Genomic DNA, 22,791 nt, shown 5'->3' on the forward strand with positions numbered 1-22,791 from the left:
GAGAAGTGTGCTTTTCATGGATAATCCCGGTTTCAACTGTACCGGGCAGATGGCGTGTATGCTGTCTTGTGGGTGAGCGGTTTGCTGATGTCAACGTTGTGAATGCCCCAGGGTGGCGTTGGGGTTATGGTATGGGAATGCATAAGCTACGGACAACAAACTCAATTGCATTTTATCGATGGCAATTTGAATGCACAGAGATAAAATTATGAGATCCTTAGGCCCACTGTCGTGCCATTCATCCTCCACCATCACCTCATGTTTCAGCATGATAATGCACGGCCATGTCGCGAAGATCTGTACACAATTTCTGGAAGCTGAAAATGTCCCAGCTCTTCAATGGCCTGCATACCCAACCAGACATGCAGTTCTTCCATGGCCTGCATACTCACCAGACATGCCACCCAATGAAAATGTTTGGGATGCTATGGATTGACGTGTATGACAGTGTGTTCCAGTTCCCGTCAATATCCAGAAACTTTGCACAGCCATTGAAGAGGATTGGGACAACATTCCACAGGCCACAATCAACAGCCTGATCAATTCTATGCGAAGAAGATGTCAGGTAAATGGTGGTCATGCCAGATACTGACTGGTTTTTGAATCCACGCCCCTACCTTTTTTTTTAAGGTGTCTGTGACAAACAGATGCTTATCTGTGTTCGCAGTCATGTGAAGTATATAGATTAGGGTCTGATGAATTTATTAAAATTGCCTGATTTCCTTCTATGAACTGTAACTCAGTAAAAACAAAAATTGTTGCATGTTGCGTTTATATTTTTGTTCAGTATATTTACCCATCCAGTGATTCAGAATTTACCCTACCTTCTCTTCCTCTCCACTCTATCCCTCTACCTCACTCTGCTCAGCGAGTGATTGAGCTTAATATTTCTCTGTTCCGTGGAAGCTCGTCAGATTGATGCTCTCCAAAACATTTCCAGAGATATTGGTACCAAAGTATCATTCATCAATAGGTCCAGAGGGAAGATGAGTTCCTAACCAACTAACATTCCAGATCATCATACCTCTGCATTTGAGAGGCTAATAGGCCAGGCCGATTTAATTACAGGTCTATTCTTCACACTCACACCCCATTTGAATATTATGCAGCTTCTCCCGGCTCCGATGCACCAGCCAGACAGTTAGCGTCTAATTTGGCTCTTGAAACCTAGACCCGTCGTTTATAATTTCCCCTGCTACTCCACTCAGGCACCGGTTCAGCCGCCTCTCCCTCACGCATCCAGCCAGGGCCCTTGCCTCGGCTCGCTTCCCCTCGCCCACACACTTCCCCATTACACCAGCGTCTGATGTTGGAGAGAGGCAGAGGTGTAACCTGATTACTGCCAAGCTCTTAGAGTAGGAGGGGGAAAGGGGGAACATTTTCGTACTTTCATTTAGGCTGTGTCAGACTGACTGAGACCGTGCTCATCCGGGAGGAGGATAAGGGCTGGGGAGACGTGTTTGCGGCTTGTCTGGACTGAGCTGGGTCACAGGTGTGGGAATTGGGAAATGGGAGATCTAAGGGGTTCTGAACTATTCCGTTTCCCCATCGCAGTCGGTTTTCCTCTGAGTCATGGGAAGCAGTGTGGACTTGAGACAAGATCATTATCTTGTCTTTTCAAGCAGATCATTTAGAGGAATGACATTAAGATGTTATTCTAAGTTTATCTGATTTGACATTTATCCGTCAGCACTTGTTTCTCTTGTACCAACCAGAGTTGTAGACGAGACCGCCTTCAGCGAGTCCAATTCAAGAGGGACCAGAGCTATTCAAGTCTGAGACAAGACGGAGACTGGAGCCTTTCAAGTCCAGGTCAAGACAGAGACCACAGTTATTTCAGTCCGAGTGAAGGCCGGAACCAGAGCTATTCCAGTCCGAGTCAAATCTGAGAACTGAGATATTCCAGGGGGAACCAAGGAGATTTTTTTACTCCATGTCAAGACAGAGACCAAAACTATTCGAGTCAGAGTCAAGACTGAGACTACAGGTATTCCAGCTGAGTCAAGACCGAAACCAAGGGGGGATCAAGACTTAGACCATAGCAACCTGAATACTACAACACTGGTACCATGTTTTCATCTTGTGGTTGGTGAACCATTGGTTGATTGCACAGGCCTACAAAGTTTGTCATTGTGTAGTAGGTGGTAATTTTTTTATATGTGCATATTATAAATTCATCAAATGCGACTCGTAATAAGACTAAGCAATTAGGCTATTAGCCTGTTTATCTGACTCCATAACGATACTTAGCAATATGCAGGAGACTATGGTTGAGTTACAGTAATAGGCAAGGAAGAAACGTCTGAGAATGGAATTGTATTGTGTATTGTATTACTTTGTAGAACAAATGGATTCACATACAAAGCATAAAGCTTAAGTTACAAGGCATTAACACGCATTACAAGGCATAATTCTAATCATGGTCAGAGAGAGAGACAGAGAGAGAGAAAAACGATAGCCTGAAAGGCCATGCCCCAAAAGTCCATTGGGTGGAGAGAGAAAGAAAGAAAGAAAGAGTATCTCACCACAGCAGATCAGGAACAAATAAGAAAATTAACAACGAATCTTAGACCCTTTTATAAGCATCTGAGTTGATTGGATTCAAAACCTGAGTTGTTGACCAATAGTATTTCTGTAAAGTTAACCTCCAGTCAGATATCAGAGCTACATGATGTAACCTCTGCTTCTCAGAGGTGTGGACCAACACAGAGAATGATGAATTCCTAAGACAACACAGAAAATTCTTGAATGTAGTTGATAAGAAGAGACTTCTGGGGCTGGGCTGCCCTACAATAGTGCATGTTATTAAAAAGGAATTTGAATGTAGAAAGGGAATTGGAAAAATATCATTTATCTTTGACATTTTTTTCTCCTAATTTTGTACCGCTTTATCAGGTAATGGGCCGGTATCTCATGGACAAAGAATGAAGAAAGGAGATACAGATTACGAAAAATCATATATGTGTTATATTCATGTAGCATTTCAGTCAATGGTAAATTCTTTGTGATTCATGCCCAAAGATTTTGGCAGAAAAATGGGATATGCCTGGGCGTGACCACAAGCTCGAAGTAAACAATCAATCAGTGTCTGTTGGAGACAGACAGGTCGATTGGAAAATTAGGTCAACCCCTCTCCTCCATAAAGGTAGCCACTCACTTTCCAAACTGGTTATTCTCACCTCTCTTACTTGAGGAAGTGACTTCGTTCAATAAAGCTCTCCTCAGGACGAGTAGATTTCTAGTTTCCTGCTGAACCGCTCTCAGGTGAACCGTGAGGTTAACACTGCTGAACTTAGGACTTCAGCTCATGTCGATAGTGTTGACTACCGAGCAAAAGGTTTTGGTTAAAGTAGAATACATTTTCTACTTGTCAGTCTCTGTTTAGATAGCGACACACGGCTAGCTATCAAGATTTTGTTAGCCATCACCGTAAGACTTTAGCTAACTTGGCTAACTAGCTCCAAGGTTAGCTAACCACACAAAGGGCTATCTCTCACCGCAAGGCTAACTAGCTAGATTATTAACCTCATGGCGAACGCTAGCTAGATTACACTCTGTATGAGGAATATACTTTCTCAGAGCCATGGAGCCTGCTGCCCCTCCACAGGGAGAACCTAGCTGGCCTCCAGCCCCAGAACCGGCACACTCGTGCCCATGCAGGGCTATGATAGCAGTACGGATGTAATGATTCACCAATACGTATTGGTCCCCGGTTCAAATGATTAAGATGAGAGTGCATCGATCCATGGGTCCCAAAACTGATTCAAATGTAGCATGCATGTGTCATAAAAATCGCTGTAAACATTACAAATCGCCAGTTCACACATGTTTTTCTCATCTGACTTTCTTTCTACCTTCCCAAGAATACCACTCATCTTTTGTGACAACTGATGTGTCCTCTCCTTCAGTGTTGAACTAAGTACGTAACTGTGTTGACAGTCATTGATCAACAAGACATTTTGCATGCCCAACTACCCAAGAATTATCAGTAGCCTAGTAAAACTGCGCCCTGTGCCAGAATGAGGTAGGCTGCGCTTCACCTTCAGCATTCAAATGTTTGTAAAATGGCTTGCGCAATATTAGGCTTTATTAGTTGACTGACAACCAATGTAACTTGCTAGGTTATTGTCATTAAATGTACTTTTCAAAATGTGGTTTTATCGGAATAAAGTAGCCTAAGCTACCGTCTGAGACCCTACTCTCATTTGGCTACAAGCTATAACCTAACTGCTGATCAGGGCTTAGGCAACATTACATTTTATTTTGATTGTTCAGGTTCACCATCGGCAATAGTTTTGGTTTAAACAATTACTGAATATGGTCATTTTTAGCTATACAGAGGAAAGTTGATCATTTCACAACGAGGACAGCAATCTCTTCTGCCACTGGCACTGAATGGTTAAATCAGAGGAGAAGTAAAGTTCACACGGTGTAACTTCCAAAAAGTCTAAACCATTAGATTTTGTCACGTCCTGACCAGTATAGGGGTTATTTGTTATTGTAGTTTGGTCAGGACGTGGCAGGGGGTGTTTGTTTTATGTGGTTCTGGGTGTGTTTTGTGTATGTGTTTAGGTAGAGGCCCTACACCCAAACAAGGGCACTCCGTTCATCCACCTCTGGCCTGCTCGCCTCCCTACCTCTGAGGAAGCACAGTTCCCGCTCAGCCCAGTCAAAACTGTTCGCTGCTCTGGCACCCCAATGGTGGAACAAGCTCCCTCACGACGCCAGGACAGCAGAGTCAATCACCACCTTCCGGAGACACCTGAAACCCCACCTCTTCAAGGAATACCTGGGATAGGATAAAGTAATCCTTCTAATCCCCCCCTTAAAAGATTTAGATGCACTATTGTAAAGTGGTTGTTCCACTGGATATTATAAGGTGAATGCACCAATTTGTAAGTCGCTCTGGATAAGAGCGTCTGCTAAATGACTAAAATGTAAAAATGTAGAGGGGTATTTGATTTATTAGTCCGGGGTTTGTTAGTCATTGTTCTATGTTAGTAGTTTTCTATCTAGTCTTTTGTATTTCTATGTTTAGTTAATTGGGGTTGGACCTTCAATTGGAGGCAGCTGGTTATTGTTGCCTCTGATTGAGGGTCCTATAATTAGGAGTTTGTTTTTCATGGGTTTTTGGTGGGAGATTGTTCTTGTTTAGCTGTTTGCCTGACAAGACTGTCAAGTTCGTATTGTTTTGTATACGTTTTGTGTTTTCCTTCTTCACCTAATAAAAAGAAGATGAGTGTAAATTTTCCCGCTGCGTCTTGGTCCCTACCCTACGACACCCGTGACAGAATCTCCCACCAACCACGGACCAAGCAGCGGAGGAAGCAGCAACAGAAAGACTGTCGGGAATCATGGACATGGGAGGAAATTCTGGACGGGGCTGGACCATGGCACCAGGCTGGGGAATATCGTCGCCCACCGGAGGAGATAGAGGCAGCCAAGGCGGAGCGGCGCTGGTATGAGGCTTTATACGCGCCAATGGGGAAGCACGAGAGGCACCCCCAATAATTATTTTGGGGGGGGGCACATGGGTAGTTTGGCAGGGCCAGGATTGCGCCACAAGCCAACTCCCCGTGCTTATTATGGGAAGCAACTGGAGGGGAGAGTGCCGGAGTATGCGGAAGTGCGCACGATCTCGCCCATGCGCACGCACAGTCCGGTGGGAGCGATCCCAGCCCCTCGCAAGTGCCGTGCTAGAGTAGGCATCCAGCCTGGATGGAGGATGCCTGCACAGCGCATCTGGCCACCAGTGCGCCTCCTAGGCCCAGGCTACCCTACGCATGCTCTATGCACGGCAACCATCAGGCCTCTGCACATACCAGCAGTCCGCTTGTGCAGGGCTGCTATTTCTATCCAGCCAGCAGGACGGATTGTGCAAGAGGTGCGCTCCAGACCTCCAGTACTTACCCATGGCCCGGTATATCCAGTTCCTGCTTCTCGTGCTTACCCTGAGGTGCGTATCCATAGTCTGGCGTCTCCTAAACCAGCACCAGGCTTCTAGTGCGTCAGCCCAGTCCAACTCGGCCTGTTCCTGCTCCTCGCACTAGCCTTGAGGTGCGTATCCCCAGTCTGGTACCTCCACTACCAGCCCCACGCATTAGGCTTCCAGTGCGTCAGCCCAGTCCCAGTCCAGAGTGTCCGGCAACAGTACCTCGTCCAGAGTGTCCGGCAACAGTACCTCGTCCAGAGTGTCCGGCAACAGTACCTCGTCCAGAGTGTCCGGCAACAGTACCTCGTCCGGAACCGAGTGAGTCGCCCTACGGTCCGGCGCTCCCAGAGTCGCCCTACGGTCCGGCGCTCCCAGAGTCGCCCTACAGTCCGGGGTCGACGGAGAGGGACATCGCTGTAGAGACATTATGTGAGTGGAGTGAGCCAGGGGTGGAGCGGGGTCTGCGTCCAGCTCCTGAGCCACCTCCACTGTTGGAGGTTTGGGGAGGGGGGGTGTAGCACAGGATCCGTTGGTGACGGCTGCCACCCTCCATTCCCTCCCTTTAGTTTTGGGATTTTTTGGGGGGGAAATTATACGTGAGTTACACCAGGCCTAACGAGCTAGCATTACTAGCTAACATCTTAGCTTAGCTGGCTAGCAGTAGCGTGACGCACATGAACATTACTCTATAAATATTACAAACATGGTAAATATCTGAACAGCCTTAGCAACACCCAACTAAATATGCAATGACACGTCACTGTACTTATACAAGTCAAATTCAGATAATCTTTAAGAATAGTCTTGGTCCATTCTCTTCTGACCACAATCTCACTCTAATGGCAAGAGCGGGGTTCAGTGAGGTGCACCGGGAATAGCGGACTGTTCTTGGCGGATACAAGTGGGGGGACTTGTAGGGGTGTTGGGCAAGTACAACAAACTACTAGTTCAGGGGTGCTGAAACTGCTTACAAAGGGCTGGCCTTTTCAACACAGTGTGTAGTCCACATGATGGTGTCCAATTAGGACTTCCTAATGGCTGCTGTGGTATCAGGTAGTAGATCATCACAGCTGGCTCTGAGAGCAGCTCCTGCTGTCACAGTCGCATTAAAATGGATGGAGAAGCGAGCGACTAAATAGTGCCACGAGAGCCAGGAAACCTGTTCATATCACCATAGTGAACATATCTTCATCGAAATAACATTTTTCTTTCATCTCCTTGTTGAACTGATCAACCTGCTGTGTCAGAAGCACATTATTAGTGAATGCTGTGAACTGATTTTGATGGACATTCAGTAGAACTTTGAGAATTAATTAATAGCGCCATTTAGTAAGAAACCTTGACCTTATGACATACTATAAATCGTGTGTTAGTGTGTATTTCTCTTCTGTTGGTGCCAGACAGAGACCTATGTTTACAGTGATAGTGGAGCCTCTGTTTTACATCTGCTAATGCTGTCTGTACTACAGAATGCAGGGCACGCAGGAGACCGGTGTTATTTCTTAGTTGCAATGTCTTCACTATTATTCTACAATGTAGAAAATAGTAAAATAAAAATCCTGGAATGAGAAGGTGTGTCCAAACTTTTGACTGGTACTTCCTTAATTCATTTGAACAATACTATGGTGTTTCTATTCCATGAAAAATGAAACCCTCAGGGTTTCCGTTAGGATGGATTGGAAAATATGGCGTATTTTTTATCATTATTTTATTAACGAAATGTGCAGTCTGCAATTCATACTGTAGTTAACATGGGACTTTTTCAAAATGCAGATGTTGATTTAGTTACGGATCCATAACGAATTACTATGGGAATAAATATCACTGATTTACAGAAATATTGGAACAAAGTTGTCTAATGAAGGCAAACAATTTAGAATCCTCCAAACCTGTAGCCTACTCCCAACAGTCATGTTGACATCACCATATTTTCCAGTCCATCCTAACGTTTTTCGTTTTTCTCTGAATAGAAACACCATAATGTTAATCAAATTAATTAAGCCAAATTTCTTAAAATCAATCCCATATACTATGTTATTACTAAAAATTTGATAGTATTCCAATGCGGAATACTATCAAATGCTTCTCAAAGCTGCCTCCTGGTGGTCAAACTAGCAATAACTTGCGGTAACAGATAAAAGCCTGAGAATTAAATGACGTGTCACAGAATGCTGTGGCAGCACGCAAGGTGTGCAAGGTGTGCCGCAGTATGACGCAACTTTTAAAGGAGGAACCACTGTACTTGTAGAAAAAGTCTATCTGATCTGTTCTCTTGTTCACTGTTCCAGGACAAAATAGCAGAAAGACATCAATGCATGACTAAGTGAAAATTCAACCAAGTGGAAGTTAGGATTCTGCTGCCAAGTGAAAGGCCATTTAAACTGACTTCATGTCAGAAAAATGGCTGACTTGGTTATGTGGAAATCCACTATCTGCAAGTGGTTGAGCCTTGGCTTATGTTGAAAAGTTTGAATCACTATTGGCTAAAATGGGTAACTTTGGGTTTGTTTCCATTCCCCTTTGAGCCTGGTTCAATTGGGCCAGAAATTGTTTGTGAGGGTTTTATACAGGGCTGGTGAGCAACGGTACAGATTTTATAACTATAATGTTGTACCTGAGTACCTGAGTACTTGCACCTCTTACGGGAATATTTGTTCTATTTGTTCTAAAAAATGAACACTGGTACTGCAACATTGAAATAAGTCCTGGCACCTAAAATGAGTGCTGGTGCCTTTTACGTTCTACTTCAAGCACTGACTGTTGGTAATATCCGCCGTTGCTCGATATGACACACACCAGACATTTTAGAGTGACAGCTTTAAGAGACAGCTAGAAAAGAGTACTACTGCACACTCAGTATTAACTAATGTGCAGCTTCCGGAATAAACCTGCAATACCTGAAGAGACATCCTTCACACGATACGAACCTCGCTATCGATCGACATCGGATTTCTTAAACCTCTTGCATTATTTCCTAATTTTGGCCCATTTTAAATTACATAACCACAGAGGATTATGGATCGTTCTCTGAGGAGGGGGTTTAATGAAAACAGTCTCATCCAGTCTCTTTGTAGATATTGAGTTTCAACTCCATTGAGATTTTCCACTGTTAGGGGGAATGAGTAACAAGGCTTTGCCTCACTGTATTGACTTAATAACGGAGAGGATTTTAGTTACGTAAAGATGTGCATTTCAGTCGGGTGGGAGGGTGTGTGCGTGTGTGGCAGTATGTGTGTGTGAAGATTTCTTTCTTTGAATGCACTTTACTGTAGTTAACGTGTTTTCAAGGTTCACATTCTGTGTACTGTAGGTACATGTATGAGCATTAGCGTTTGCGATTATATTAACACGTGCCTTCTCTTCCCGTGTACTGAGCCTTCACGTGTACTGAGTCATGCCACATACCGCATGATGGCCTGCATTGAACACAGGTGATACTCATATTGTGATATACAACAATGTGAGCTGGGTAGGCTACAGTAGTATGCTAACGCTAGCTATGCTAAGGGACTGTACAATTTTAGACTTCTTATGCAACGATTTTGCCGTCCCAGCCAAAATGTCCACATCGTGGGCAAATTGTTAGGTCGTAAACGATTGTTGGACGTCTTGGCTCATTCATTGTGACAGGGTCTAGGTCTGCCAATTAAGTACCACTACGTGCGGTCGTGGTCTCCAACAAAGTTCTGGCAGTGTCCAAAAATGTTTTGCCTTTGTCGTGTAGTGTGGCTGGTGTTATGAGCCGATGCCTAGAAACACGGCCGGCAATAAGTATACACACAATAATAATATTCAGATGAATCTAATAGTTTGATTTTAAACATTTACACAATTTCCCTAATAATGTTGTTCACATGACATCTGAAATCACTCTACCTGATGGGAGTTTGGTCAATGCACAAAATCGGCAAGCAAAATAAACATTCTACTATAGCGACAATGTTATTTTTGGGAAGCCTATTTGATTCTGAGTTCAGATATATAAAGTTTGTATTTCAAAACTCTTTCTTAGATGATTACTTTCAGTTTTTCCGAACTCACTTCACTCGCAGATAAGAGGGAGGCTTGTGCTGTGGGTGCTGGCACATGCGTAGATCAAATACACCGCTGCTTTAACGATGTGCGCTGAGAGTCGGGAAGCAAGTTCAGGGATTGAGTGTTTCAATAAATAAATGCAACATAATACAAAACAAGAAACACAACGCACAGACATGAAACAGAAACAATGACGACTGGGGAAAAAAACAAAGGGAGTGACATACAGTGACATACACTTAGGTTGGAGTCATTTAAACTCATTTTTCAACCACTCCACAAATTTCTTGTTAACAAACTATAGTTTTGGCAAGTCGGTTAGGACATCTACTTTACAAGGCATTTTTCCAACAATTGTTTACAGACAGATTATTTCAATTATAATTCACTGTATCATAATTCCAGTGGGTCAGAAGTTTACATACTCTAAGTTGACTGTGCCTTTAAACAGCTTGAAAATTCCAGAAAATGATGTCATGGCTTTAGAAGCTTTTGATAGGCTAATTGACATAATTTGAGTCAATTGGAGGTGTACCTGTGGATGTATTTTAAGGCCTACCTTCAAACTCAGTGCATCTTTGCTTGACAGCATGGGAAAATCAAAAGAAATCAGCCAAGACCTCAGAAAAAACATTGTAGACCTCCACAAGTCTGGTTCATCCTTGGGAGCAATTTCCAAACGTCTGAAGGTACCATGTTCAGTTGTACAATCTGTAGTACGCCAGTATAAACACCATGGGACCACGCAGCCGTCATACCGCTCAGGAAGGAGACGCATTCTGTCTCCTAGAGATGAACGTACTTTGGTGCGAAAAGTGCAAATCAATCCCAGAACAACAGCAAAGGACCTTGTGAAGATGCTGGAGGAAACAGGTTCAAAAGTATCTATATCCACAGTAAAACGAGTCCTATATCGACAAAACCTGAAAGGCCGCTCAGCAAGGAAGAGGCCACTGCTCCAAAACCGCCATAAAAAAGCCAGACTACAGTTTGCAACTGCACATGGGGACAAAGATCGTACTTTTTGGAGAAAAGTCCTCTGGTCTGATGAAACAAAAATAGAACTGTTTGGCCATAATGACCATCGTTATGTTTGGAGGAAAAGGGGGAGGCTTGCAAGCCGAAGAACACCATCCCAACCGTGAAGCACGGGGGTGGCAGCATCATGTTGTGTGGGTGCTTTGCTACAGGAGGGACTGATGCACTTCACAAAATAGATTGCATCATGAGGTAGGAAAATGATGTGGATATATTGAAGCAACATCTCAAGACATCAGTCAGAAAGTTAAAGCTTGGTCGCAAACGGGTCTTTCAAATGGACAATGACCCCAAGCATACTTCCAAACTTGTGGCAAAATGGCTTAAGGACAGCGAAGTCAAGGTATTGGAGTGGCCATCACAAAGCCCTGACCTCAATCCCAAAGAAAATTTGTGAGCCGAACTGAAAAGGCGTGTGCAAGCAAGGAGGACTACAAACCTGACTCAGTTACACCAGCTCTGTCAGGAGGAATAGGCCAAAATTTACCCAACTTATTGTGGGAAGGTTGTGGAAAGCTACCCGAAACATTTGATCCAAGTTAAACAATTTACAGGCAATGCTACCAAATACTAATTGAGTGTATGTAAACTTCTGACCCACTGGGAACCTGTTGAAAGAAATACAAGCTGAAATAAATCATTCTCTCTACTATTATTCTGACAATTCACATTCTTAAAATAAAGTGGTGATCCTAACTGACCTAAGACAGGGAATTTTTACTAGGATTAAATGTCAGGAATTGTGAAAAACTGAGTTTAAATGTATTTGGCTGAGGTGTATGTCAACTTCTGACTTCAACTTTAGGTGCTGTTGAATTCTAGCTATTTTGAAGAAAAAGCCAAAACAGGATTTATTCAGTGATATGAGGCACACTTTTGGTGTAGGCATCTGTCACAATGAATCTACAGATGGTGTTTAAATCAGATTTCTGACAAATCTACCGCACAGCCAACGAAGTAATTACGGTGCTGGAAGATTAGACTAAAATGAAGAGAAAAAAATCTCACAGTGCACTTAGATTAGATGCCAATTTCAGTAAGAATTAGATCAGATGCCAATTTCAGTAAGCAATGTTCTAAGCTTTCTGTCAAACAGCTGAGCAGAAATCAGACTTATAAATTCTAACCACTATGCCAGATGATCAATGCTGTGTAGACATTGTGGATGATGGTGCTCAGTCATCTCTCTCTAAACCACAGACCATGTTCCTGTTTGATTCCTTCCTTCCTTCCTTCCTTCCTTCCTTCCTTCCTTCCTTCCTTCCTTCCTTCCTTCCTTCCTTCCTTCCTTCCTTCCTTCCTTCCTTCCTTCCTTCCTTCCTTCCTTCCTTCCTTCCTTCCTTGAAGTAATCACTGATTGGATCTGTGAAAAGCTATGCACCGGAAGCTTTGATCGATGCTTTTCCTTTGAAATCTAAATCTGTTCAAACCAGCCATCAGAAAGGAAATGCCGCACTTTTGCAAACCCTAACAGGGCCCATCACCAAGTCACATTCACTTAGAGGCAGTGTGTGTTGGTGTGACTCTGGCCTGAACGTGTGAAGGTTGCTAGGTGGTGAGGGAAGCAGCTGGTGCCCAGGGGAGGCAGGTTGAGTGGTGGGGCCTGACGTATCCGCCAACTGCCCCCTGGAAAAACGCTGACCTGGGCCCTGGGTGTTATAGCTGCAAAACAAGGTAGCCTAAGTACTCAGATAGCACAGTATGGCACTGATATATTTACTAATACAATAAAGAGGGAGAGAGAGAAAGCGAGAGAAAGAGAGAGCAAGAGAGAGGAGGAGATAAGAGCGAGCAAGACAAAGGGCAAATGAGATGAGTGGATTTGAGTGGAGAAACAGTGATACAGAACAAGAGCAATAGAGAAATGAATGAGGTCCTAAGAGTGCAGCATGACACAGAGATTTACCAATTCCAAAATGAGAACCGCTCAATAGCAGGAAGAGAAAGACAAAGGGAAGGAGAGATGAGGAAGGAGTGGGTGACACATGGGGAGAGAGAAAGAGAAAAAAGGAGGTTGTGATACAGACACGCACTGCCAAATGACCTTTTCAATTCTTATCCTCGAGCAAAATCAAAGCCCTCCATACTGAGTGGCAGAGCGGAGAATAATGAAGGGAGGAGAGAAGGAGGGGTGAATGTAGGGAGGGCTGGATGAAGGCCTTGTGTTGAATCAGAAAAGCAAGATACGGTGGCAAGTAAGAGAGAGAGAGGGAGAGATGAGAGAGTGACCGAGAGAGAAAGAGCGAGTGGATAGAGCTGTTATATCCTCTAACCGATCGCCCTTTGATGAACTACACACTTAATCCCCCTTCGCCGCACACAAGGGAATCAAATACCAACTGCGTGCCAAAGTGGCTCACGACACTTAAACAACAAGGTAGTGATTGATTAGATTACTCTAAACCCCGATGACTTCCACAAGCTGCCGCTAAAGTTGTGGCTAATGTGTTTTGTTGGAGAAGGGGGCCATATAGGCCTCGTAAACAACAATTACTCAGAGGCAGAGTGACATTTGTGTCTCAGTTGTTTACCGCTGGAGTGACAAACGAGGACTCAAAGTTATGACACGGGAGCTGGTAAGGAATTCATAATCTGTCGTAAAGGAGTTGGCTCATTGAACTTAATTTGAAGTTCATTGAAGTTTCTATGACGTGAGGGAAGTGTGGCTTTTGTTTTGATTTGTATGTCCACATTTGTCGGTAAAGTATGGTGTGTACTTTGAAGCAGACCATTTTGACCCATAGGTATCTCCTTTCACTGTTTTATGTTGTAGATTAATAAATCACTCCTGACTGATGTGATTGGTCAGTTTCTTCTAACTGGAACAGTCATTAATCTATTAATATTATATGTACCCTGCTGAAAAAAATGCTGGTGACTAGTGCTGTGTTTTTTCTGGTGACCAGCTTTCGCTGTGTTTTTACTGGTGACCAGCAACACCAGCATAAATTGGTCACCAGCATACCAGCATGAGTTGGTCACCAGCATCACCAGCTGGTTGGCCAAACTCACCATCAAACCCCTTTTGTAACCACCCTTTGCCTTGATGACAGCTTTGCACACTCTTGGCATTCTCTCAACCAGCTTCACCTGGAATGCTTTTCAACAGTCTTGGAAAAGGAGTTTCCACATATGCTGAGCACTTCTTGGCTGCTTTTCCTTCACTCTGCGGTGACTCATTCTAAACCATCTCAATTTGGTTGAGGCCGGGGGATTGTGGAGGCCAGGTCATCTGATGCAGCACTCCATCACTCTCCTTCTTGCTAAAATAGCCTTTACACAGCCTTGAGGTGGGTTGGGTCATTGTCCTGTTGAAAAACAAATGATAGTCCCAGTAAGCCAAAACCAGATGGGATGGCGTGTCCCTGCAGAATGCTGTGGTAGCCATACTGGTTAAGTGTGCCTTGAATTCTAAATAATACAGATAGTGTCACCAACAAAGCACCCCCACACCATAACACCTCCTCCTCCATGCTTTATGGTGGGAAATACACATACAGAGATCATTTGCTCACCCACACCGGTCTGACAGTCACGTCGGTTGGAAACAAAAATCTACAATTTTGACTCCAGACCAAAGGACATATTTCCACCGGTCTAATGTCCATTGCTCGTGTTTCTTGGCCCAAGCAAGTATCTTCTTCTTATTGGTGTTATTTAGTAATGGTTTCTTTGCAGCAAATCGACCATGAAGGCCTGATTTACAGTCTCCTCTGAACAGTTGATGTTGAGATGTGTCTGTTACTTGAACTCTGAAGCATTTATTTGGGCTACAATTTCTGAGGCTGGTAACTCTAATGAACTTATCGTCTGCAGCAGAGGTAACTCTGGGTCTTCCATTCCTGTGGCGGTCCTCATGAGAGCCAGTTTCATCATAGAGCTTGATGGTTTTTGCGACTGCACTTGAAGAAACTTTAAAAGTTCTTGAAATGTTCCGTATTGACTGACCTTCATGTCTTAAAGTAATGATGGACTGTCGTTGCTTATTTGAGCTGTTCTCGCCATAATATGGACTTGTTTTTTTTACCAAATAGGGCTATATTCTGTATACCCACTACTTTGTCACAAAACAACTGACTGGATCAAATGCATTAAGAAGGAAAGAAATTCCACAAATTAACTTTTAAGGCACACCTGTTAATTGAAATGCATTCCAGGTGACTACCTCATGAAGCTGGTTGAGAGAATGCCAAGAGTGTGCAAAGCTGTCATCAAGGCAAAGGGCGGCTATTAGAAGAATCTCAAATATAACATATATTTTGATTTGTTTAACACTTTTTTGGTTTCTACAAGATTCCATATGTGTTGTTTCATAGTTTTGATGTCTTCACTATTATTCTACAATGTAGAAAATAGTGAAAATAAATACAAACCCTTGAATAAGTAGGTGTTCTAAAACTTTTGACCGGTAGTGTATGCAAATATTTCCCCTTTTGTGCTTTACACCTCCAGCAGAATAATACAATTTCTGAGTGCATGTTATTCAGTTTAACTGGCATATAGTACGCTATATGGATGGTCTTAAACTGCAGTAATTTATATCTGAGATTATATGAACATGACTTGGCATTCTAACATATCTTTATCCATTCATCATCATCAGTAGCGTCTCCCAGCTCTTTCTCACATTTTTGTTTTACATGTTTTGTGTCATCGGGAAAAGCCTCTATCAACCGTTGATACAGTTTGGAAATCAACTTCAGAGGTTGGTCAGACTGCCTTTAAACAGTTCCAGTCTTTGAAGCTTCTTGCTTGTCCAGTGTTTGCTGCACAGAAAGAATAAAGTCTTGTATCGGCAAAAATGTACCTCTGCGCTGTCACAGACTGGTCTTCCCTGGCTTCCTGACCCTGATGAGACCCCTGTCACCATCTGATCGTGCTCAGATGAGGCATGACAAAGAATTACCTTGGTGTACATTTATACATTATATTACCAATGAATGAAATCAATGGTTCAATAATTTAAATTACCATAATTCCCAGATCCCAGACTGTAGCCTACCCATCAACTCAAGATGGCATTTTGTATCCATTCACTGATTGTAGTAATATACTGCAAAATGCACCTGAGCTCCATAGACTGGTCTTCTGTTCCCCGGAAGACGTGGATGTCGACTATGGCAGCCCCCCGCACCTCTCTGATTCAGAGGGGTTGGGTTAAATCCAGAAGACACATTTCAGTTGAATGCATTCAGTTGTACAACTGATTAGGTATCCCCCTTTCCCTTTCCCTGGCTGTCTGACCCTGCAGGGACACATGTCACCATCTGATCCTGCTAAGGCACGATGAGCATAGTGTGACAGTGAAGTTTGTAGAGCTGTTTATACCGTGGCAGTGTGAAAAGTAGGGAATTAGCTAGGGAAACTGACAGATCAATAGCGTTACGTTACTATACAGGCTAATAAAAACTAACATTGTGCTGAAAAACGTCAGAATATCGATTTTCAATTGTTTGGCAGCTGGTTTCATCATTTGATTCAGGTCTACTGTGATTGAGCAAAAATAATAGCTAAAGTTAGTGAGCAAGCTGTGTCAGCCCGTACTGTGGTGTCCATGTGGTTCATGTGGTCCTTTTTTCAGCAGGGTAGATACTTTTATTGTTACTAATTATGTGTTGCGGTTTTCTTCGGCATGTCTCACTTTAAAGGGGGGTTTTAACCAGCCGTGGTTCAAAATAGTATCTGTTTTCTTTCAAACACTTTTTTTTGATTGAGATCGTCTGGTGATATTAAACGAATGGAATCATCCCAAAAGTGCAAACCATGTCCATCTGTCACTCAGGCAAGCCCAATCAAGCGTTTATAGTTTTAAAAGTATTGACAGGAAAACAAATACTATATTCATCCAGGTCTGATTTGAACTGTCATCAAGGTTAAACCTTGTAAAATATAGGTGACACTATTTCTTAGCCTGCCTCTGAGTGCGTCTGGCTCCTGGCTCTGCAGTACAGCCCTACAGTGCAGTCAGAGTCAGCCAGTGTGTCATGCTGCCTGGTGGTGGGTGGTGGGGAGCATAATAGAGTAACTTGGCCCGGTCTTCTGGGCAGAATAAATGGCACCAAACGATCAGATAACATGAGTTACACACAGATTTACTGCTTCATTAAGCTGGGCTAGCATAGCCACGTCCCTCTCTGTGAATTATGGTTTAGGTACAAGAATGCTAGCTTGCTTGCTTGCTAAAGCCCTTCCAACACTGTACAGTGCCTTCAGAAAGTATTGACAGCCCTTGAGTTATTCCACATTTTGTTGTGTTACAGCCTGAATTCAAAATTGATTAAATATGTTTTTTTATCATCTATCTACACACAACTTCCCATAATGATAAAGAGAAAACATGTTTGTAGATACAGAAATATATAATTTACATAACTATATAAACCCTTGAGTCAATACATGTTAGAATCACCTTTGGCAGCGATTACAGCTTTGAGTCTTACTGGGTAAGTCACTAAGAGCCATCCACACCTGGATTGTACAATATTTGCCCATTATTATTTAAGAAATTCTTCAAGTTTTGTCAAATTGGTTGTTGATCATTGCTAGACAACCCTTTTCAAGTCTTGCCATAGATTTTCAAGCATATTTAAGTCGAACTAGGTTAGTATTGTTGAGTAACTACAACGTTATTTACCCATCCTCAGTTTTCTCCTATCACAGCCGTTGAACTCTGTAGCTGTTTTAAATTCACCATTGTCCTCATGGTGAAATCCCTGAGCAAAGCACCCACACAACATGATGCTGCCACCCCGTGCTTCACGGTTGGGATGGTGTTCTTCAGCTTGCAAGCATCCCCCTTTTTCCTCCAAACATAACGATGGTCATTATGGCCAAACAGTTCTATTTTTGTTTCATCAGACCAGAGAACATTTCTCCAAAAAGAACAATCTTTGTCCCCATGTGCAGTTTCAAACCGTAGTCTGGCTTTTTTATGGCGGTTTTGGAGCAGTGGCTTCTTCCTTGCTGAGCGGCCTTTCAGGTTATGTCGATATAGGACTGGTTTTACTGTGGATAGAGATACTTTTGTACCTGATTCCTCCAGCATCTTCACAAGGTCATTTGCTGTTGTTCTAGGATTGATTTGCACTTCTCGCACCAAAGTACATTCATCTCTAGGAGACAGAATGCGTCTCCTTCCTGAGCGGTATGACGACTGCATGGTCCCATGGTGTTTAAACTTGCGTACTATTGTTTGTACAGATGAATGTGGTACCTTCAGGCATTTGGAAATTGCTCCCAAGGATGAACCAGACTTCATTGTGGAGGTTTAGGCTGATTTCTTTTGATTTCCCCATGATGTCAAGCAAAGAGGCACTGCGTTTGAAGGTAGGCCTTAAAATACATCCACAGGTACACCTCCAATTGACTCAAATTATGTAAATTAGCCTATCAGAAGCATCTAAAGCCATGACATAATTTTCTGGAATTTTCCAGCTGTTTAAAGGCACAGTCAACTTAGTGTATGTAAACTTCTGACCCACAGGAATTGTGGGTCAGAAGTCTGTAAACAATTGTTGGAAAAATTACTTGTTTCATGCACAAAGTAGATTGCCAAAACTATAGTTTGTTAACAATAAAGTTGTGGAGTGGTTGAAAAACCTAAGTATATTTAAACTTCCGACTTCAACTGTAGATACTTCTCCTGTTTGCTTTTTACCATCATGAAAGAAATAATTTTACATGGTCAAATTAAAATACATGATGTCGTTTCAATTATGTATAGTTGTTATGTGAATTTCGTTATCAATGTTCATAAACTTCAATTAATCTACTCAGTCTGCAACCCAGAGTTTGTAAGATTCTGGTTGAATGAAACAAACGAGAGTCCCAGCTTACAATAGTCAAAATGTTTATTCACGAGGGTACACTGAAGTCCATTATACAAAGACATCCATTTTATACCTTGCTCCTTACTTACGCACATACTTTCACACAAACAGTATTCATCCTACGCACATACATACACACGAACAATAGGTGAGTTGTATCCTTCTCCCGAGTTCTCACCCCTGTGTCTCACTACCCAGCCGACAGTTCCATTCCACCGAGATTAGAGAAACCTTGAGAAGTACTCCCTGTCCTACCATAAGTTTCTCAGAGTTCTAGCCAGGTCGAGTCAAGCACAGTTTTAATTGTTCTCTGTATTTTCTTTGGCACACACATACACACACATTTATCTCCCTCCCAGTCCAACCTAGTTGGATTTATGTTTAATACTAATTATTCCTTATATATGCTACATAAACTATAATCCCTAATGGTTAAGTTTCAGGGTAGAATTATTTAATTTACGGGTCATCGACCCGCCCGTGCACGGTTTTCGGCGTGTTACCTTCGGACAACAGGGACAGGTATTGGAATCCGGCTCGAAGGACCAAATTGTTATGTGAATTTCCTTACCGATGTTCATAAACTTCAATTAATCTACTCAGTCTGCAACCCAGAGTTTGTAAGATTCTGGTTGAATGAAACAGACGAGAGTCCCAGCTTACAATAGTCAAAATGTTTATTCACGAGGGTACTCTGAAGTCCATTATACAAAAACATCCATTTTATAACTTGCTCCTTACTTACGCACATACTTTCACACAAACAGTATTCATCCTACGCACATACATACACACGAACAATAGGTGAGTTGTATCCTTCTCCCGAGTTCTCACCCCTGTGTATCACTACCCAGCCGACAGTTCCATTCCACCGAGATTAGAGAAACCTTGAGAAGTACTCCCTGTCCTATCAAGAGTTCTAGCCAGGTCGAGTCAAGCACGGTTTTAATTGTTCTCGGTATTTTCTTCGGCACACACATACACACACATTTATCTCCCTCCCAGTCCAACCTAGTTGGACTTACGTTTAATACTTGAATTATTCCTTATATATGCTACATAAACTATAATCCCTAATGGTTAAGTTTCAGGGTAGAATTATTGAATCATTATCTTTAAACATATACATTATTTTATCAATAGTACATGTATACCATAATACTGTTAATATTTTCGTTAATCGTTAATCATCTCCAATGCTTTTTTTACCTTTGAAAACCACCACAAAAAACCTGTCAGACAGCACATTACATGAAAATCCGAGACCCTGCTAAACCAGCCCTCAGCTCGACTACGACAAGCTAATAAAAGGTTGTGACATTATTAACATCTAACACACTCGAAAACAAGACCAAATCAAATTACCACCAGATTTTTTTTCTTCGTTGATTCGATTCGGGGGCGACTGTGAAAAACGGCTTAAATCCAACCGGCTCTATGTACTGTAAGCAGAGATGTATAATTAACGACAGCAGGGCTTGATACTAAACGCTGAGTAATCTGGATCAAACAGCGCCCGTGCCAACTACACCAACCAACAGATTGGGCTAGAAAGAGGGGGAGATGGAGGAGACTGTGAGCTGGGGAGGACCAGAGTTCTCTTTCACACTGTGGCCAACTGTACATTTGCTGTATTAAATGTTCTTGTCATGTCTCTAGGGTTGAGGCTAGAAAACAAAATATGTTGGCTGAGTGGTTGTGCTTCTGGATGTGTGTCAGTGACATGGGGATGTTGTTTTGTTTATAGTCAGTTGGTCCATGGAGATACTAGGGCTGAATTCTATTTAGACCGCTCACCCCTTACATACACCCTAGACATTCCTGTAGTTATGAGTGGATTGGAAAGAATTCCATATCGACACCTAGCCTCTACAACCTAGACCTAGGATTTGATAGATATAAGCATCATGGTGATAGCTTCACCATTGTGTTTAATAGGCCCAAGGGCATAGAAGGGCTCGCTCACTCTCCTGATACACATATCTGGTATTATGGTGATGAGCAATGTAGCAGAAACTCGGTGGCCAAATTACTTACACCTACTCAGTCGCCTCAGGTCTGCGAAGTGGAGTGAGTGAGGGCAGCAGGGGAGGGTGTTGGAATGGAACGCAGCCTAACAAGTCATCTCTGCCTTCCCTCCCTTCCTCCCTCCCCTCCAGGCAAACAGACGTGCCCTCCGGAGAAGTTTGACTGCGGCGGCTCTACCAACAAGTGTGTCTCAATGTCGTGGCGATGCGACGGCGAGCAGGACTGCGAGAGCGGGTCAGACGAGGAGGACTGTGCCGCCGGTGAGTGTAACGGACAGCTGTCAATCGAAGGCCATAGAAACGACTTATTGGCAGAGACATGTGTCCTCACGCTAAGGATGGGCAGTAGTCCAGCCCACTGCCAAAGTGCCTGACTGAATTTTTTTATGGAAAACTATGGTGAAAATAGAAGGGGGAAAAAGCTTTTATAAGGTGTTCTGCTCAGTTGTCAGTTGACGAGACAGATTAAATGTTTAGTTGAGCAAGAGTAAGGGAACCAGGGAAAGTGTTGGGGGGGTGATGTTTACATGAAGTGGCTTCTATGAGAAATAGAGGCAGGGGTGTGTTACCCCAGGTGGTAGGTTACCCCAAGCTACCAGTTAGGGTGCGTTATATTCACTGTGTTTGTGCATGTTTTTTGAGACGTAAAATGTATCAATAGGATGCATTACCTGTCAAACCGCGCTCCTTAACACCCGCACGTTGGAGGAAACACCATTCAACCGATGTCACCCTGCAGGCGTCCAGCCAGCAGGGTGACATCAAGAGTCACTAGAGCACGATTAGCCAAGTAAAGCCACCCCCGGCCAAACCCTCTTCTAACCCGGACGATGCTGGGCCAATTGTGTGCCGCCCTATGGGACTCTGGGATTGAACCTGGGTTTGTAGTGATAGCTCAGGCACTGCAATGCAGTGCCTTAGACTACTGCACCACTCGGGAGGCCCGCTATGATCCTTTATTGATGTCACTTGTTAAATCCACTTCAGATGAAGGAGACCATTAAAGAAGTATTTTTAAGCTTTGAAACATGAGCTGTGTTCAAATACCCATACTAACATACTGTATACTTAATGAGTATACTGTATACTACATACTATTTACATTTATGTCATTTAGCAGACGCTCTTATCCAGAGCGACTTACAAATTGGTGCATTCACCTTATATCCAGTGGAACAACCACTTTACAATAGTACATCTATATATTTTTGGGGGGGAGGGTGGGGGGGGAGGGTTAGAAGGATTACTTAATCCTATCCCAGGTATTCCTTAAAGAGGTGGGGTTTCAGGTATATATATTATATTAGTGTATGTGTGCTCTTTCTGTTTAAATATTTTTTTTAAATGTAACCTTTATTTAACTAGGCAAGTCAACAAATTCTTATTTACGATGACGACCTACCCCGGCCAAACCCTGACGACACTGAGCCAATTGTGCGCCACCCTATGGGACTTCCAATCACGGCTGGATGTGATACAGCCTGGATTCGGCCCGGGGACTGTGGTGAAGCCTTTTGCTCTGAGATGCAGTGCCTCAGACCACTGCGCCACTTGGGAGTGTTTCCATGACATAGACTAACAAGGTAGTAGGTGCCAGGCGCACCGGTTTGAATGTGTCAAGAACTGCAACGCTACTGGGTCTTTCATGCTCAATTGTTTCCTGTGTGTATCAAGAATGGTCCACCACCCAAAAGACATTCAGCCAACTTGACACAACTGTCGGAAGCATTGGAGTCAACTTGAGCCAGCATCCCTGTGGAATGCTTTCGACACTTTGTAGAGTAATGCCCTGACAAATTGAGGCTGTTCTGGGGGCAAAGGGAGCAGGGTGAAACTCAATGTTAGGAAGGTTTTCTTAACGTTTTGTACACAGTGTATATCTGGCGCTAATAGTGGAATGATAGTGTTTCACAGTATTACTTACCCACCG

The 22,791-nt window shown here is 43.1% G+C and overlaps 1 protein-coding gene across 3 annotated transcripts in view; it reads left to right on the forward strand.

The window, feature by feature from the left end:
• The window catches only part of LOC106568715 (low-density lipoprotein receptor-related protein 8), a 171,220-nt gene that overhangs the window by 78,272 nt on the left and 70,157 nt on the right, over nucleotides 1-22,791 (forward strand). For 2 of the 3 annotated variants that reach the window (XM_014139293.2, XM_014139291.2), the window contains exon 4: nucleotides 20,994-21,122. The exons of the other annotated variant lie outside the window; for it this stretch is intronic. In XM_014139293.2, the coding sequence (XP_013994768.1) occupies nucleotides 20,994-21,122 (129 nt within the window). The remainder of the gene's footprint in view (nucleotides 1-20,993; nucleotides 21,123-22,791) is intronic. 3 annotated transcript variants of the gene reach the window in all.

This window comes from Salmo salar, chromosome ssa14, assembly GCF_905237065.1.
Source record: "Salmo salar chromosome ssa14, Ssal_v3.1, whole genome shotgun sequence".
Taxonomy (NCBI): Eukaryota; Metazoa; Chordata; class Actinopteri; order Salmoniformes; family Salmonidae; genus Salmo; species Salmo salar.